The 20,340-nt window shown below is 36.3% G+C and overlaps 1 protein-coding gene across 1 annotated transcript in view; it reads left to right on the plus strand.

Annotated features, from left to right (window-relative positions):
• LARS2 (leucyl-tRNA synthetase 2, mitochondrial) overlaps positions 1-20,340 on the plus strand; it is an 89,597-nt gene that overhangs the window by 25,010 nt on the left and 44,247 nt on the right. The window contains exons 5-8 of the mRNA XM_082499346.1: positions 2,028-2,117; positions 6,299-6,442; positions 16,819-16,926; positions 18,466-18,625. Coding sequence (XP_082355472.1) covers positions 2,028-2,117; positions 6,299-6,442; positions 16,819-16,926; positions 18,466-18,625 — 502 coding nt within the window. The remainder of the gene's footprint in view (positions 1-2,027; positions 2,118-6,298; positions 6,443-16,818; positions 16,927-18,465; positions 18,626-20,340) is intronic.

Genomic DNA, 20,340 nt, shown 5'->3' on the forward strand with positions numbered 1-20,340 from the left:
GTTGTAGAAAAAGAATAGAATTTAATGCTAGAGTGTTCCAGATGTCATTTGAGTAGCAGATGATACTGCTGATGTCATGTGTAGGGGGAAGCTTAGACGGTAGGAAAGCCTGGGTGAAAGATGTCACATTTGAAGCTATTTCAGGTAGTTCATAACTATTTGCAAATGGAATAAATTGTATCAGTGGCTTGCTGTCAACCCTGTAACTCTAAAATCAGGAGAAGTTCTTCTTGATTTGGAGTTCAGCGTAGGAGTCATCTTCCACTTTAATAAGTAAAAATGTGGTCAAACAGGAAGTTTGTAGAAATGTTTCTTCCTTAAACAAGTGCAAGTTAAGCAGGAAAGCTGTTGAGGAGGGAAATGTGATCTGTTTATTGTTACACATTTGTGATATAATTAGAGCTTTAAATACTGAGTTACAGAGTTGTTTTCACTTTGGCCAAACTTTAAAATATGTGGGTGAAAGTGTACGCGTATCCATTGTGCCTGTAAAACACTGCGTTTGCGTAGAGAAAATTGAGACGCTATAATCATGTAATCCTGCAGTCATTGTTACGTATTGAGACGTTTATTTGAAATGCACTTTGTTTTTTTAAGAACAGACATTTAAAGTGTGGAACTTTGTAAGCAAGTGATAAGTAGGTTGGTTTTTAATTATTAGAGTTCACTAAGAACTTATAAAATGTTAGCAAGTTTAAAAAAAGCTATCTATTACATTGTTCCTGCCGTTCTCTTAACCCCCATTCCTTCTTCTTATGTCTTTTATTTTTATCTGTCTTTGTTTCCCTCTTAACAATCACTCTCATTTGTGACTTCTTTCACAACTCTATCTTTTTCCCCACACTCTTTTTCCCCACACTCTTTTTCCCCACACTCTTTTTCCCCACACTCTTTTTCCCCACACTCTTTTTCCCCACACTCTTTTTCCCCACACTCTTTTTCCCCACACTCTTTTTCCCCACACTCTTTTTCCCCACACTCTTTTTCCCCACACTCTTTTTCCCCACACTCTTTTTCCCCACACTCTTTTTCCCCACACTCTTTTTCCCCACACTCTTTTTCCCCACACTCTTTTTCCCCACACTCTTTTTCCCCACACTCTTTTTCCCCACACTCTTTTTCCCCACACTCTTTTTCCCCACACTCTTTTTCCCCACACTCTTTTTCCCCACACTCTTTTTCCCCACACTCTTTTTCCCCACACTCTTTTTCCCCACACTCTTTTTCCCCACACTCTTTTTCCCCACACTCTTTTTCCCCACACTCTTTTTCCCCACACTCTTTTTCCCCACACTCTTTTTCCCCACACTCTTTTTCCCCACACTCTTTTTCCCCGCATGTTAACCCAGAGCATTCTCCTACCTTGAGCTGGCTTGCCTTTGAAAACGATCTTTTATTTTACCTTTGATTGTGCGATAACCTTTGCAAGTCTTTCATCTTGAAGTTTAGAGTCTTACCCCATATTCCTTCCTGGCTGCCCCACACGTTCTGTCAACAGCCTTGGTTCCTCAGTGCTATTCTTCTGTCCTTCTGTACCAACTGCTTCTTCGGGTGTAGGCTCCTCCAGTCTGCTGGCTTCTCTGCAGCCAGCTCCCAGCTGCCTCTGAACAGCCGACAGTCTCTGTTCCAGCTTTTCATCACTGAACAACAGAGGAAAAAGCAACATGGCTAAGATCACTCCTTTCATAGAATTCTGCTTTCTTCTAGTTTTGCTGTTTCCCCGGTCAGGCAGCTGTGGTCATTTCCATTCGTCTTCTGTTCTTATATCTATCAGCACTGATTTTACAGGGTTCTTATAATCCATGTTAATGGGGAAACTTTTCTTTGCACATCAAACCCACACAAAGCCCATGTTCTCTGGTTTTGTGTACAGGTGAATATCACTCATTATAAACATTAGCCAAAACTGCATTTATGTTTTCTCTGTGGCGTATATTATACAGTCCTGAGTTAATTGTTTAAGTTAAAACACCGTAAGAAAATAGTAAGAATAACTTCAGGATTTTTATTTTATTTCATTTCTGCAGGAAATAACCACTTGCTTACCAGAGTACTACAAATGGACACAATATCTCTTTCTTAAGCTTTTTGAAGCTGGGATAGTGTATCAAAAAGAGGTAAGTACAAACTTTCTGCTTTAATACTTTGCAGGTACACTAACTCAAGTCACTCGTGTCAGTGGCGCGGCTCTGGATCATCCATTTACATTCCTTAAGTGGATAGGTATTTATTGTGCTCTGTTGGTTTTAAATCACTGCAAAATATAATGAATTTTATATATAACTGAATTTTATATATACGTAAATTTTATATGTCACTAACTAACATGAATGGGTATTGTAGCAAGTCAAACCAGAAATGTTTATTATCAGTGTTTTACACTGGAGTGCAGGATAAGAATATAGCTACTATTAGTTTATTTTGTGGCTTTAATATAGAATTTTCTAGATCTTAACTTTCCTCTCATGAAAACATATAAGATAATGGGATCACGAGGAGTGTCTTGCAAGATTATTTAACTGCATAACATTACTGTGAAGCTGCCTCAGAACTGATAAGATTGGATAGGATAGTTGGAGATTATGTGCCCAACCATCCAATTCCTGGACCTTATTTGTGGTCTCTAAAATATTACAGAAATACTTGATGCTGTAAGACTATCACAGCTGTTTTTCTGTTAGAGTACATTAAACAAATGTACTTATAATATTTTGTAAATAATACATATCAGACTATCTGAAAAGGGTGGGGTTCAGTTAACTTCTTACGCGGGAGGTGAAACAAAGGTGTTAAATGAGCATTCCAAACAACTCTCTGTATAGCCAAAGCAATGCAGTTCCAAAATACCTGAACAGCTGCACCTAAGCAAAGCTTCAATTTAGTGAATGTTTCTAACTTAAAATGGAAAATAAGTTTTCTTAAATATGCTTTGACATTTCATTTGTATTCTGTAGAATCCAGGAAACCCTATAGGATATAATTAGTGATGTACTCATTATTCTGTGATCGCGGAGAAAGAGGTTGATGGTGAAGGGCAGCATTTGGAATGGCAGGGTGTTACTGAGCTACTTCTCTTATGTCCATTGGCAAGAGGTATTCAGAGATCTTAAATGACAACCAAGCAAAAAGATTCAATATTGTATATGTCCTAATATGCTGGGTTGGGGGCAGTGGGGGGTTCTTCCTTTGTGTTTTTTTTTTTTTTTCTGTAATTATTTTCTGTGTTTGTAATAAAAAAAAATGAAACCCCTAGCTTTATCATTTTGCCACTTATTTTTATCTGCAAATTTGCTTGACAAGTGTTCCCAGGTGAATCTGAAAAGCACAAGGCTTGCTGCTTTGTTAGAAGCAGTGATGATATACAAACCAAATTTTCCTTGCATGCTCCCAGTACTGTGGGATCCTGGAGGTGTTTGGGTACCAGTGATTGGATCTGCTTCCTTCTTAAGAGTCAAGGATCAGTTTGAGGACTTAAATCAGCATCTGTTAACCTGCAGGGGATATAATCTCTGGTGGATATAAACCAGTTGCTTTTTGACAGGAAACAGATGGCAGAGATAGCCCATAACCATGGGTCCTTTCAAATAATCATATATACTTAAAGCATGTATTTATCCCATGTCTTCAGTCTACCTGCAATATATGTTAGGCAGTACTTTTGCACAGCTTCAAGTTTCCTGTCTTAGAATTTCATTTGGGTACATGGAGATAATTCATAGCCTTACTGTGGCAATAAGAATAATATAGGTAGAGTGTTCGTCTAGGTAACGTTCTGTTCCAGGAGTATGTGTGTCTGGCCAGAAATGACACTGGTAGGGAGATACGGACTTGGTATGTCCAGGAGCTGGAATTAGTGAGAATTAACAATGTCTGTCTGGGTGCTGCAGCATCCATAGAAGGCATCTTTATTCCCTGTAGCAAAATCCTCTCTCTTCTTCCTGCAATCCTGATCTAGTCCATGTAATTTAGAGGTTATTGACCTGGACAGATGTCGCTGTCTTATTTAGGTTGAGATTAACTTCTACCTACACCCTATTGATTATTTTGATTAGGTATCTGCAGACTATAGTGGAACCTTAGACACTAAAGCTGGAGACAGAGACTTATGCTATAGATACCTGAAGTTAGATGAGATGAATCCTATCTTGAAAGCATATGGTGTACATTGGTGTAGTGAGGAGTTCTAAATAATTTGTGGTCTCTCTACACTTTTGCACTGTGCCTGCTTTGTATAGATGACATTTAATGGCTTCCTGGGGCCATAGTTTCAGAGGCTGTCATTGTCAACAAGTTGCCTGTGTGAGGTTCGAGTAGAAACTAAGGATTTAATTTAATATCCTGGATATTAGTCAAAAGGCTGTGAGAGATGGAAGGAACAAAATGCAACTCCAAAAATTCACAGACGAGACCATTCAGTAATGGATTTCTAAAATGGGTATTTGCTTTGTTTTGCATGATTTATTTAGATAAATCTTCCTGTTATGACTCATAAGAATATGTTATACTAAATAATTATACTCATATAGATCAGTTCAGTTATCTTCTAAAATTTTCGCCATAAATTTTATTTAAGATCATCAAAACAGAAACAGTATTTTTTCTCAAATTTGAGTCATAGCCAATTTAATATGCTAATACTGCTTTAGGCAACTGGCATTTTATTACTTAATATTGTCTGATTTACCTCTCTTTAGCTGTTATTTTAACTTGGTAGTGGTGTGGGGTTTTTTCAGAACTTACAAATTAGAAGATCATTACTTTAGAGCCAACTTCGTAATGTGTTGTATCGTTACTGAAGAATTTGTGTGTTCTGAAAGTCTAGAAAATAGGTCTGTAATAGTGGAATATAATGATTCCTTTTAATTTCCAAATGAATTTTCAGAAGCCTTTTATAAAAACCAGCATGTGGTTATTGATAGGTAACAGATAAAAGGCAGGCAAACTGTAAAAAGTTTAAATTCCAGTGACATGCTGAATTCACACAATCTTCATTTGAAAGTGAGGATTTTTTTATGTGAAAGAATGGCTTTCATTCATTTCATTATAATAAATTTTGTATAAATCGATGTAGGTGATCAGACTTCATGTGCATACGGGTGCATGCATATACCACACATTGATAACAAAACCAGCAACAGTATTCCTAAGGAAGAGGATACAGGCATCTGTCTTTCTGCTGTCCTCACTGTAAGATTTGTAAAATGGTTATGATATTTCCTCTCTCTAAGAATATGTAGCATATTTAAAACTTAGAAATATCAGTTGTTTGGAAACTGGGGCATTTCAGAAGGTGATCAGTGATAGATAAAATGTAAAGTGAGTAATATGAGGACAGCGATTAGTTTTTAGGTTGAGTTATACTAAGTCTTCCCCATAACCAAAGAATGCATTTGAAATTTTCAAATTATGTTTAATGTATTAGAATGCTCTGGAGCTGGAGCTACAGTTTTTCAGTCAGGCTGATTTAACTTTGGTTTATCTCAAATACTGACTAACACTTAAAATAATGGATTACTTTATCGCTTTGTTTGTTTTTATATTTTTTCTTTTTCCTTCTGTCCATTTTTTCAAGTTAATGTCTAGCATTGAACACCGCTTCTGGAATGACCATTAGGATTCTTTTGTGGTCTTAGATTCTTTATGATAAAGGATCAGCTAAATTGTAAATAAACACTGGGGGGGTGAGTTTGATTTTTGCTTCCTCCCCAGAATGATATGTCTGGTATTTCAGTTGGCCCTCACAAAACAAGGTTTGTAAAGTTGAACACCAACATTTATTTTGCTTTAAATTTTCTTTAATGTATTTGTATTGATAAGGAAAGATGATTCCAAAAGTAATTCACGCAGTTGACAGAAGTTACGTGCAGAAAATATCACCTCTTTGCCTTGAAATATAGTTGAACACTATAATACATGTTTGTGATTCTGCCCTCTCAACTTGGAGATCCTCAGTTATTCATCCCTCTCAGCCTGACTCAACGCTTTTGATGCTTAAAAGCTGTCCACCACTAATCCAGACAATGGAATTTGCAGTATAGTCAATTGGTACTTACCTATTTAATATTCAAGTGTCAGCCTATGATGATCAATCAAGGCAGATGCTGCCAACTGCATTCTTGGTTTTTTTGAGTTCTGAGCAGATGAATATTCAAAACCTCTACAGTTGGGTCTACGTCGCTGATTCAAATGGATGTTATAGAAGGAATGTTTGTGGATAATTCTTTTGGTGTCTGAAAAATAAGATTCTGGTTTTGAAATAGCTGCTGAAAATATTTTTTCTTCTTGCAACTTTTTTTAGGCCTTGGTTAATTGGGATCCAGTGGATCAGACTGTTCTAGCTAATGAACAGGTGGATGATAATGGTTGCTCATGGCGTTCAGGAGCAAAAGTGGAACAGAAATACCTCAAACAGTGGTTTATCAAAACTACTGCTTATGCAAAGGTATGAGAATACAATTTTTGGAACTTATGGTAGCCCTTAAGAGAAGTGACTTTTCATCCAGAAATATTCATCAAGCTGCATGTGGTCTTTTATATATGCATGTCTGTGTAATATATAATTATATAATAGTATACATGATCTATCCTTGTGTATGTGTGTATATAAAAATTATTATCCCTGAAGTCTTTCTGTTCACAACTTCAAGAATTCTAAGTAATCAGTGTGGGATTAACTTTTGAAGAAATCAAAAAGCATAAATTAGATGTGAATGAATGAAGTCTGCATTCACACATTGTCATCCCATATTTACCATCAAGTGCTTTTCTGTATATTTTGAATGTACAGCTGTGCAATCTTTTGAACTAGAAACTTGTTTGTCTAATCAGCCTGTTGTGTTTATGGACACGGAGTACTTATAAGCAATGGAGTACAGCTTATTACCTAGTGTTCATTTCTACATGTGTCTGAACCATAGTTCTTTATGATTAACTGCTCTTTATTGAAGATCATCTGGACTTTCTGTTATACTTTACGTCATGCTCTATTTGTTTATCTGTAATTTTAAAAATATTTTCAAGTTATTTAGACATCCTTTTTTGTTATGAGCTCAAATTTTGATTGTGATGGGACAGCATAGCTTTGACACCTAGGAATTCTTCAACAAAATTTTTGGCTTTATGCTCTCTGAGATGAAAGTACCGACTTCTTGTTTTGTCTGGGTGAAGTTTTTATTCCATCCGAGTGTTCTGTGTGTTGAGACTTTAAGTATAGATTGAGAAACTTATTCCCAAAAATTCATTTTTGACTCTTTTTCTGAGGCTCAGGTTCAAGAGACCAAATTTCCACTATCATCCAGGGAGAAGAAATCCAAGTCTCACTCTAGGTCCATTCATAATAAAGAGAAAAACCTTAGATATCCTGTCTGATGCTTTGATTCCACATACATAGAGGGGGTGCTTGAGATGCGCGTTTTCTGGTTGTGCTGCCTGTTCTGGCAGTAAGGAGGGAACATTTGCTGTAGCTGAAGGAAAAATGTTGTATGTCTGCACAATCACAAAATGATCACAACATTCTGAGCTTTTCCTTGGTGCTCTTGTCACCAGATTTCATGATCACCTTTGTGATATTTCAGGGTCTGCCCCAACTCACTGTTTCCCTCAATTTGAGGCTGAAGCTTCACTAGAGTTTCTACCTGTACTGATACGTCTTTTGTCTATTGTCTTTGTAGAGGTTGTAGGAAATAATGACTAGTATTCTGGGCTGTACCCATGCTTGCACCAAATCACTGTTTACCTCTCTCTCTCTCTAAGCGGAGTGAATCAGCCTTAAATTTTTACTCATGAAGACCAAAAGACAAGACGGAGGAGCTTTTCAGTAACCTTGAAAACACCCGTGGCGTATTGGATTATTAACTCTTGCTCAATATCCACCCTTCTCTAGGGAGGACGATTTATCTTTGTCTTTAGTCCCTGACTTAAGAAATGTTGTTACAGGAAAGGCATCAGCTCTTGGGATGATCACGTCTCCCACATGTCATTCTCCAGCAAGTAGGCTCAGCAGATGATAAGAAGGAACTTGTGCCTTCACAGTACCTCCTCATCTTCCCCCCCAAAGATGTCACCTCAGGAGACTACCATATCCCCTATCTACATGAAGGGCAAAAGGGCAAACCATCCCCTTGTTCTTGAGCATCTTAGTGGCATCATGAATGAGAGCTGCTTCTGCTTTTCATTTGGGGACGAACATTTATATCAACCTCTACAAAACCCTTAAGCATTATTACAGAGGACAGTTGAGTGCTCTAGAGATCTCTGTACAGGTTTTCAAAAATTTTGTTTGGTGCATGATGGATATTCTGTATGGTCTATGAATGATGCCATATTGCTCCCAGCTCAAGTGCTTTGGCAAGCATTGCTTTCATGTGCTCCCACTTCTTGTACAGTGACAGATGCTACCAAGTATCAGCAGGTGGTTTGGATTTTCCTTTTTACTCACCCTCCACTGACTCCCATTTTTGTTGCTGTGGTTCTGGCACATTTTGAACAGTCTCACTCTACTTCTTTTGGCAAGGGCTTTAAATATTTGGTTGTAGAGGGAGAAAAAAATACTGTGGTTTTTTTTTTTTTATCCTAAACCTTCAAATAAGAATGGCAGATTACCAGGCTCTACTATTCTAAGTCCAATATCTGATATTAGGTGGATTTCATGCTTTGGAAGATTAAGATAAATAAATTCCCTATTCTTTCAAGTTGCAAAAGGCTAGATAACATAGCAGGTTGTGTCTTACTTTCTGAGGAAGACTGTTTTGGCCATAGAGCTCTGAATGGCCCAGAACTGCAAGCCGCAGCTGAAGATTGTCCATTGGAGGGAGACTCTCTCTGAGCTAACACTGGACAAATATTTCAGTCTCATAGGGACTCTGTACCACACTGACATAACCAGGAAGCTTCACAACAGCATGTTGACAGAAGCCAAATTACAGATCTTAAATACTACACTTTGGCTCCTCTTTCTGAATATCTTGACTAATTATCCTCAAAACTCAACTTTGCACACATTTCTTCATTCCTTACAGTAGTCATACCAGTACTTTTCAAGGAGTAGTAATAGACATGAGTACTTCCTTCTAAATCTGTTTCTTTGGTATACTTTTTCTTTGGATTCAAGCTGTTGATGGTTGATCTGAATCCATATCGTCCTAAATAGCATAGTGTTGAACGCCATGGTTACAGCAATCCCCCTTCCTAGCCTGTTCCTCAAGCCTTCTTCCCCACCTCTATTCAAAAGCCCTTCCCAGGAGACTGGGCTTTTATTGAGATGCTAATTTACAGAGCTTTTTGTCTTGGAGCAGAGGGGCCAGATTTTACAGAGCTAGCTCTAATAGGCGTGGAGGATAGAGACAAGTCGTAAACTTTGAGAAGCTAAAGACCTTTAATCACTAATATGATTTTAGGATGATAACATTAGTGGTGATAATACCTTCAGTTCAGCAGGGGGGGTTGTTCCGTGTATCTCGATCTTGAAGAAATTAATTTCCATAAAGATATTTTCCTGGCTTACATCATGGACCGAAACCACTACCAGTACAACTTCCTTTTCTTGAAAGTCTTTGCTATTCAGAGACTTCAGATATTTCTGCTTCTAATGATAAATGAGTACAACAATTAGGGTTCGTTTTTTTTATCCTTACCTGACAGTTTGCCAGTGAACATACCTCTCTTGAATAATACCAGGTTCTTTATGGATCTTACTTCCCTTTTTCTTCAGTTGTTTGGGACTCACCACGAATCTGTGTATAGTACCTTCTCTGCAGTTATTTTCAGGCACCTGAAGGCTCAGGATGCTACAGTAGTAGTAGACCATTTTTATCCAAGCTGGGCTTAGATGGTAAAGTTTACTTACGATGCTCCATATGCCAGAACAAATGTCAGAAAGCGCCACCTTCCCTGCCCTTTTTCTGCAACAAGGCTCTCTGCAAATCTGTTCCCTATTCCTTCCAGAAGTTATCCCTGAGTTTTCTTTAAGTTGACATGGTGGGAAAGCATGTTGAAAGAAAGCTTTGTTTCTGGTAAGTAACTCCTTTCCTGTGTGGCTTAGAAAAAAATCGAAGTCTTTATTTCATAACCATGTTTCATAGACAAGGTTCCATTTAAAATATATTTAAAGAATCTGCTATCCCCTAGTTCTTCATGCAAATTACCAGCTGGCAATAATGGTTGAATATGTATGCATACAACTTATTTTCTGCTTGGAGCATCCACAAATTATTTTGTTGTAACTACTCAACCTGTTTATACTGCATATTGATGATCTTTCGCGTTGTATTTGTTCTTCTCTTTCACCCATTTATCATTTTATGTTTTCTTCTGTATCTCACAACCTTAATGAAAATAAATACTAGTAAGGGTAATCTTCATCTGCGATGCTTAAATTACTAGTCAAATAGCAACAAGAAGTTACGTGATCAGTAATGAGCTGTGAAATCATGTTGTGTGTTACAGGAGTCAGTGTTTCATTCCTACACACACTATTCTTTAGATTTCTGTTGTGTCCAGAGGAATAATCTTCTGTGGATTTGATTTGGTTTCTTTATTGTCTGGAAAGAAAAAATGCAAACAAAGGAAGCGGTGTTTGCTCACATGGCAATTTACCATTGGCAATGAATTTTTTTCAAAGGGCAAAAATATTGACCATGCTTTAAAACGCTTAGCAGAAAGCATTTTGGTTATGTAAAGTAATAAAGTAATCATGACCCATTTTTCAAACTGTGAAGTGCATCTGAAGTGGTCTAGCAGCTTTTATGGATTTTTTTTAAAGAACATTTTAATTGTCATTTTTCTTTTGACAGATTTCTTTGATAAAAGTATAATGCCTTAACTGATGGCATTATTATTCAAATTGTTGTCTGTGCATTTAAGATGTTTAAGCTAAAACATTTAGTTGCTATGGTTACCCAGCTGAATCTGTAGGCACATTCATTGGAAAAATCTATCTGTAAATGTTAGTACTTTCTGTGTACCTGTAAATTGCTAATATTTTTTTTTATGCACAGAGTCCTCAAATGAGAATCTGCAAGGTTAGCCCTTGCGTAGTCCCTGTTCTTCCTAAATTAATTTTATACAATATTTTTTCATATTTTACTTTTCAAAAATCACCCAAATAACCAGAAGATAATCTTGTTTTGAACAAAACAAAATTGAAGCAACTTTGAATCTTCAAGTTTTGCCTTCAATTATCTCCTTTTCTGCACAGCAATAAGATAGTATATGTAGGTTTAATTTGAATAGTGGGGAAAGTGACAAGGCCTACAAAATTCTGCCACTCTAATTTACAGTTGCCATACAGAGAAGTAGTACTCTTTACTTTTTTTTTATAGTTTGTTTTTTTTTTTTTCATAAAGACATTTAGAGACAAATCCTTCTTACCTTGTGTGAAGCACGGAAACTTAGATGTTTAGCATGGTGCTAACTCTGTGAAGGGAAAGCCTCAAAAGATCTACCATTTCTTCTCCAGCTTTTCTCTGGGTTTGCACTACATCTGGCAGCCCCTTTGTCTGATCTGAATAGAACTGGAGTTGTTTTCCATAATTATGTTTTGCTTGATTTTTTATTTTCTATTATATTTCTGAGATATTAAGCAGAATGGTAATGAAATGTAATGAAACTGAAGTACTGCATTTTAGGATGTTAAGAGTCTTGACGGTACTTTGGATTTCATAGCATGAGGTAATGCCTCATCATTGAGACCAGAAATGCTGTCTCTCTAGTTTTTCATCCTTTATGCATGATTTTTTCACTTCCCACACTTGGGGTGTAGCTCATAGTTGACTTTTTCCAACAGAATGGGCCTGATAAACTTCACTTTGAAACTCTTCCTCTTGAGTCAGGCTGAGAGCTCTCTCCTGGACAGGGACCAAGAGCACTGTCTCCACAGTTTGCTTAGCACTTCATTGATAAAACAAAAGACACCTGTCTTGTCAGCTTGGCAAGACAGAAAATTGTTTGTGGATATCCAGACCAGGCTGATCTTTTCACCTTAGTTTAAACGCAGCATCTCATTTGATGCTACAGCAATATAAATTTAAATTCCTGTTTGTATAAGATTAATCACAATATTGAATGCACAGTACTCCTAAAGATTATAACAAATGTTTTAAAGAGCTTTTATATTTATGGAATCAATTACTCATTTATCTCAAAGATATGCTTCATTATATTGAAAAGGGAATATCTTCTCTTTGATAATTGTCACAATTAGAACAACTCTGGAGAGCAAATCTGGAGAAGAATGCTGGCTTTACTTTTTGCTTTTGAGAAATCATTTCTTTGCCTCAGTTCTACATAGTCAAACCAGAGGTGTTTGTTGACCATAAATTATGGTATGTGGTAAAGAAAGGGGAAAACTCTGATGGTTCAGATATTAATGAGAAAGAATTTTAAGCACACACAGTATTTGTGTTGTTGCTCCTTTTTAATGTATGCTTTCGGTATACTTCACACGTGGGCAGTAAGAGTCAGTAGTGACCTACGATAGAACAGGCAGAAACTACTGAAGGTAAAAACAAAACAAGAAGGGATTAAATACCAGCAGAAGTGGTTCTGCATAATCACAGTTGGAACTGTGCAATAGAGTGCAAAATAAAACAGTGGGCAGCCGAACTTTAATTTCCTGTACTTCAGTTAATATATTAAGTTGTATTAAATGATTTTGTGTAGTCTTTAGTTTATATCTGGTTACTCTTTCGAGAGCTTGATCAAATAAAGTGAAGAATTTAATTTTAATCCAAACAGATCTTGAATATTTCTTTGACTCTTCCTCAGAAGCAAAGCTTTTTATTTTATTTTAATTTAGTAGAAGACAATTTTATTTTGCTAATGAGTTGAACACTGTTGAAATGAAACCTTTTGATGACCTTTTTATTTTAGTGTTGTTATGTTGCAGATTTGTCAAACTTCATTAAAGTGTCTTCATTGAAAAAAGAGTAAACATTTGTCTTTATAGCTCATATTTAGATTTTTTCACTTTATTTAATTTACTGTCATGGAGGGGTTGAAATGCTCTCACTAAGTATGAAATTGGTGGTAGGCATTGATTATATGAAAAATTTTAGTTCCTGAAGTCAGTCACTGAATTTTTAGGTGCTCAGCAGAATCTTCCCTCTTTGAACTACAAACAGGAGGGGGACTTTTGGAGTTGAGATACTCTTGGGAAATTTTAAAGCACTTCTGTTCTTTGATTTTTATATACTTTTGTCTGTCTGGAGATTCCTAAACTGAAGTTCTGTTTCTCTATGAATCTTTAACAGACTAAACAGCTGGATATGTGAGATCAGTTTTCCACTTTCAGATGCTCGACTTTTAGTTTCAGACTTGGTCATCGTGTGTGATGGCTTTTCAGCAAACTCATCTTGATTTTGTGACTCTCTGATCAGCTGAACTGGTTGACTTTCATCTTCTAGCTATGCCAGAATTTTCTACGTGTTCTGAAAGAGTAAAACAGTTCCATGAAACATTAGTTTACCCTGAATCTTTAATTTCTCCAGCGCTTATGTCAAACTTTTCTAAAGGTGTAAGAGCCTTGAAGTCATTCTCATCCCTGAATGTAGCTTTGATTTCTTGTTGATTTCTTTAGCTTTTTCCTGAGTCTGTATATCTTTAGATCTGACTGCCAAAATGTATTTATGCTTTACCTTGACTTGTGTTTAATTAAGATGGGAGTCATTTCTCCTGTCATTAGACGTTTGCATTTTAAGTTTTTTGTCTCTTCCTGGGCCATGAAAAATGAAAGTAGAAAGACGCTGCTACCTAATGTTTCCAAGTTTCTCACTATTAAGTCATCATCAGAAATTCGAAAATTTAATTTATTTGAGAAGTTCATCACTCTCTGCTTACTGAATTGTAATGCTGCTGTTGTTCCGTGTCCCTTGCAGAATCCAACATGGTTTTATTTTTGTTTATTTGCCTAAGTGCTGGGAATCTTCTTGTTGATTGTGTTTTCTGTTACCTACTTAACAGACTTGTGCACAGATGACTAGGAGTTATGTACGTGCCCATAAGGGTCAGAAGTTTTGTTTAAGGAATCAAATCAGTAATTGCAAAATAATAATTGAAGCAGAGCTCGTGGGACTACTTTAACGGTTCATAAGATGTTTTACCAAACATGGCAGTGATCTTAAAAAAGAACATGGAAGCAAAATTCATGGAGTTAAATATTAACTTTTCAAACACTAGCTTAAAATATTCAGGAGTTTCCTATAGCCTAACAGGATGCATATAACTTTTTTAAATTAATCATAGTTTTAACATATATCTACAGATTTCTTTTTTTGCAAGGTGTAATGCAATTGGATTTGAAAACAAAAAGTTTTTTAAAAGGGTTTCCCTTAAGCAATTTTAAAAACCCTCCTAATTTGCATGGATGGATTTTGAACGTACAATGCATTAATGTAACTAAGAATTAATGTGCTTTTCTACTTTTCTGTTCGTGAGTATCCTAGGTAGATTTACCATCCAGCAACACTTATTAACACACTAGCAATATACACGCTATATTTTTTGCCTCTGAAATGCTGTGTAAAGTGTTTGTGTTTTACATGTTGTTCATTTTCAACTTAACCTGCTATTCATAGCCTTGACAAGGTTTTTTTGATTTTTTTTTTATCATGCTGTACTACTGTTCATGTGCATATTAAGATGCGAAGGGTTTGTGCTTGCACACTCTGCTAGGCTGTGTCATCATGCAGAATAAGTTTTGTTGTCTTCGTTCAGATGAAGCTAAGTTGGCTTTTACAGTGTTTAGCTGCATGAAGCAATTGCATTTTCAAGAGAAAAATTGGGCTGAGTCAAACTGTAGCCTATAGCTCCTAATAAGGCCAACTAACTAGAGTTAAAATCATTATCACACTGGTATTAAGGATCTTGATGTATTAATCCTGCAGTGAAAAAAAAACATCTAGAAAGTTTTCCTGGCAAGCAATTACAGACTGTACAGTTTAAGTAGAGCACATGCACATTTAGCTGCTTCTGCCAGCAAAGCGTAATGTAGATTAGGGTGGATATCCAAGCAGGAGAGTTTATAAAAATTTGCTAATGTCTACAGCCAGTTCTGTGTGTATTGGCACAATTTCATTCTTTCTAAAATGCATAAAATTCTTACAAAGAATGTATCCAAGTAGTGTGTGTGTGTATATATATGTATCTGTATATATCTCAAATTATTCATTATTCTTTGGTAGGTATATATGTACATGGATTACTCATGGCAGATAAAACTCAGTAGTCTCTGGAACATTAAAATTAATGAGAATAATGAGAATTTGGAATTCTCTGTGATATACTTGCAATTGTGAGCTACAGCTGATTAAAGTTACAGTATGATTAAGAACCTTCCATAACCTTATCATTCTTTTCTTTATAAACCATCAGAAAATGAATTTGATTCTAAAGGATGTAGAAAGCAACAGTAATCCCAAGTGGTAGTGTAATAATAGGATTTATGAAGGACATGCCTTTTGTTGTATTTTGAATGATAGATACACAACAGAGCATTAACTAGAAAGTAATCCTTATTGTGTCTTTTATGCATCTCACTGAAAATATTTAAGAATGTAGTTAAAACACCAGTTGAAAAAGAATGAGTTGTATATTCGCTAATTATCTAACAACCTACTATTTAAATTGAGCAGCTCGTAAGAGCTACTGTCCATCCTTGCAGGTTGTTAGCAATTAATGAGATAATAAAGAGCTTGCACATTTGATGTTGGGAGTCACAGCTGAAGGAAAAATTATTCAACATGTTGCCTTATTCTTAGATTTTAACTGTAATTGTTCAGCATATCCACCATCTGTCTGAGTGACTCATGCCTCTGGCTGTACTTCTGCCAAAGTAAAGGTTTTGGACAGTCATGGCATATTCATAACACAAATGTGAAGCCTTAGGAAGTGAAAAATTAGATGAGCATTGAGTTATCCATCCCTTTGTACGTCTTCACCTTTACTTTTTTATAGATTTCTTTTATTAAAAACATACTGTTCAAATGGTGTAGGCAAATATTAGTTGACTTGGAATAGTCTGTTATGCTTTCATGCCAGGCATCAGAAAGCACATAAATATATGGATATATCTCTTGCTGGGTATGAATATACATAGAAGTTACAGGTTGGCTGTTGGACATTATGGCTAAGAAGGAGCCAGCACTTAATTTTTTCTCTGCTGCATAATATATTGTACTATTATTATATTATTATAATATTATTATATATAGCTAATTTAATATGAACCTTCATTATTATGATATGGGTGGGGGTTTTTAGAGGATGATATCACTTAAAGATCCCACTTGATTTTACAGCCTGAAAAATAGATAGGCAGCTGCAAACTCTATTTTGCCATTTTAAGTTGGAGTTTGAAAATTTTAGGACATGTGAATGTCTTTTGTCTGACTGCCATCTCCAGGCTATTATGTAGAACAACTAATACAAATGCAGGCTTCATACCTGCAAGCACATCTCTTATATGTTTGTAGTCTTGCTCAGCTCATGAGGTCACCTACACTTCCCATAATTTACACCCATTGGGAATATTTTCTGTGTTTGGTTTCATCTGAGGGTTTTGTCCTGTGTTTAAGGTTTAGTCCGTTCAAAAGGAAGGCCTCTTAATAACAATAGGGTCTCTGTTGGGGACGTCATACCTCTGGCTTGCACTGTGTTAATTCTGTTCTCAAATAGATGAATTTGTGGCAGCAGCCATATAAATCACTTCTTCCTATGTTTCTACCAGCACTTTATCATTTTGCTCTTAGTTATAATTAAAACCGTAGTCTTAATTTGTATGCTTACAAAAGCGGAATATTCTAATTCTGTCTTTTATTGACTCAGGCTATGTTTGATGCTTTATCTGATCTCCCTGAGTGGTATGGTATAAAGGAAATGCAAGCAAACTGGATAGGTGACTGTGTTGGATGCTCTCTTGACTTCTTGCTAAAGGTAAGTCAGAAATTTCAATGCTGCTGTCTTGGTTGGGCTAACCACAAACCCTGTAATGCGTGATGGGAATGGATTTTCAGATCTAAAAAGTTTGAAACCTACTAAAAGATATTATTATATGCCCAGACCAGCACAGATCCTGAAGGCCATCACGTGTGGGTCGAAGAGATGCTCCCTGCTGTCCTCCTTAGGAAAGGGTTTGTGTGTTGAAGTGCAGCATTGGATGCAAATTGGCTGTGTGCATTTGTGCCAAAATACATGTGCCACCTAAGAAGCATTCCTGAAACCCAGGACATTTAGGGGAGCAGTACCAAGAGTGGTATCAAGTGGCACTGCACAAGTCAGCTGGGATGTAGCTGGGCTTTAGCTCCTCTCAGCACAGCACCTTCTCTGTCAGACCCAAGCTGACCTCAGGCAAGCCACTTTATTGACGTTTGCCCATTACTTAATTGATTACGTACAGTAATTAAAATAATGAAAACCAGAACATTAGGTAGTGATGGAGCTACAGAGAAGTCTGGATAGATAGAAAGGAGAGGAAGGAAAGAGAAAGCTTAAGACAATTATAATTATCTGGAGAAAAATGGTAAAATCTGAAGTCCTCCTGAAGAGATGCAAAAGGCTTTTTGAATATGATAATGACAGAAGAGATTTTCAGAGACCCTGATGGAATTTCAGCCCTTGGATTTCAAAGCTTTATGGTGCTCATTTACTCTGGTCTAACATTTTAAAAGTGACTTCTCATTTTAAAATACTAAATTTTTGGGAACCTCAAATTGAGACAGCTTAAGCTTTGTTAATAGCTCTGAATTGCACACTGCAGGAAGATGCACTCTTGTATTTAAGTTGTTTCTGTCAATTGTTTCTGGAAATGTATATCAATACCTGTTGTAGAAAAACCTTCTAAGACCCCCATACACTCCACAGTTAATTGACCTAAAATATAAAGCCTGTTGATAGTTCTGGGTGATAATTCTTAAGCAGTCTTCAGGGTTTATTACTCTCATTTTATGTCCAGTTGTTTTAATGTTATGCCACCTTTTATTATTTTATTCCTGTACATAAGTTGCAACATTGACTTAATCAGAGAAGTGTGGTGGAAAGCCTGGTAGTTGAGAAAATCTTAAATTCTCTTTAGATATCAGAGGTAACATCTCATTTCTGTTTCTTGGAAACAGGGCCTGCATATTAAAAGGGAATAGAAGGATTCCAGCTTACTTAACCAGGGATTAAATCTAGCTCAGCAGCACATTGTAATATTACATGTGATTTTAGAATATAAATATTTTTACATATATTTGGATAAACCGAGGCAAGATTGTAAAGCAACTTTCTCAAGGCCTTGAAAAAAAATTTTGTCAAGATTTGATTCTGGAAACTCCTTAGAGTGGGAATCTAGCTTTGATATTCAGAATTGCATATTTCTACGGGGTAATGTCTATTTGTGAGTTGCTTAAAAAGGACAAGGAATCTAAAACCACTGCATTTCCAGTACAGAAAAAAAGAAAATCATTGGGGATATTTTCTGCTCTTTTTCAGGTTAATGGTAAAGTAACAGAAGAGAAGCTAGCAGCTTACACCTATACGCCTGAAGCCATTTATGGAGCTTCCCATTTATGTATCTTACCGACTCACAGACTGCTGCATGGGAATAGCAGTCTCAAGGAAATCTTTCAGAGGGAGTTCATCCCAGGGAAAGGTGATATTTTTCTCATACTGCATTTTGTCGTAGAAGACTAACAGTTTTAGCGAATGATCTTCAGAGAATGCATGTCAAGCTGAGCATGAGCTGTTCCTGTTGAGAGGGAACAGGTCTTTTATTTCTTTGTATATGTCAAACAGTGTCACACCAGCCTGTCCTGGCTTCAGATACAGTAACAGCAGCTACATTCAAATCCTTCCTTTTATAACGGCGGTAAAACTTCATAGTATATAAAAGCAATGGAACAGATTCTTGTTTCTTCATGTACCAGAAATGAATAGTCAAGTTCTGACTACGTCAGCCCATTGGAAAATCTCATGGCTATAGAGTAATTTGTCGTTAGCACAAAGACAGCAGAACCAACTCTTGCACCAATAATGAACTCTTCCTGTCACAGGGAATATAAAGAGGGCAAGAGATCATTAATACATAGAAAAGTGGATCATCAACAGGTAGCAAAACAGTACTTTGCTGTGCAGAATCTTAGTTAATACAAGATTCTAATGGCGTAAATTCAGAGTAGCGCTGTGGCAGGTCCTGACTTGTACACAGGATACAAATAAGAGGTAACTTTTTAATTGGCATTGATTGGTTTCCTGAAAGCTCCTACCACCAATTCTGCCTTTATTTGACATCCCTGGCCATCTATTTTTTTGGTGTTTGGAAAACCTGAAAATCATAAGAGTAAATACAAAGTATACTGAATATTTTTTTGTTTCCACTTCAGGCTGGTGTTCAGTATTTACTTTTTCCTCACTGGTAAACATGTGGCTTCATTGTGTATATAACACCCGATGTCAACAGCAGTGAAGCAGGAACCTTATGAGAAATTGTGATGGTTCAACAGAACCTGCTTTATTTTTGAGTGCTTCATTTCTATAACCTTAATAATGTTCATTTGCTGGCAGAAAAAAATGGAGCCTGAATGTGTTGAGTATGTAGAGCCCTTGTATTTTTGCTGAGCAAATCTTAGAGAATTTTTATTAAGAAACAAAGGAAGAAATTTGCAGTTCTTACCGTTCAGCCAAATCAAAGCACTAACCTCAGAAATGCACACCCATGTATGTGCCTGTATCTTTGTTGGATCTTGTGCTTTAAGCCAAACCACACAGGTACAAAACTTGTTTTTAATAAGGACTAAAATATTTTATTTTATTTTATTTTTTTACGTGAAAATACTTGAGAGGCTTTTTCTGTGTCTGTTAGCCATAAACATCACCTTTGGGTTGAGCTAAATTAAGAAACTCTCATCTGGAATAATGACAGCCATAAGACCTAGAAAAAGAGGCTTCCAGAATTGTAACTCTGCTATTGTTGTGTACTGCTGCTACTCGGAAATATACTTATATCCATTCTTCAGTTGAAATTGGCTGATAATTCTTACTATTTCTCGAGTATTTCAAAGGCATGGACCGGTATTTTCCAAAGAAGAGAACATAAAGGAGAGAATTTCTACGTGGACTTTCAGATTTGCATTTCAGCAATGGTATATAAGAAGAGCCAACAATGGCATTTAAATAAAAAGAAATTTTTGATGGCCTTGGATAGAACATATTTTCACGTTAAGCAAGATTTTTTAAAAATATTCACCAGTAACATTGAAATTTTAATTGTTTTCTTTCCAGCTGAGATAGTCTTGTAACTCGCTTTCTTCACTGTGTTCTCATTTAGATAATTAGGAGGGTATGTTTTTATGTTTTCTAGGAGTGCAA

This window comes from Vanellus vanellus (genome assembly GCF_965231255.1).
Source record: "Vanellus vanellus genome assembly, chromosome: 2".
NCBI lineage: Eukaryota > Metazoa > Chordata > Aves > Charadriiformes > Charadriidae > Vanellus > Vanellus vanellus.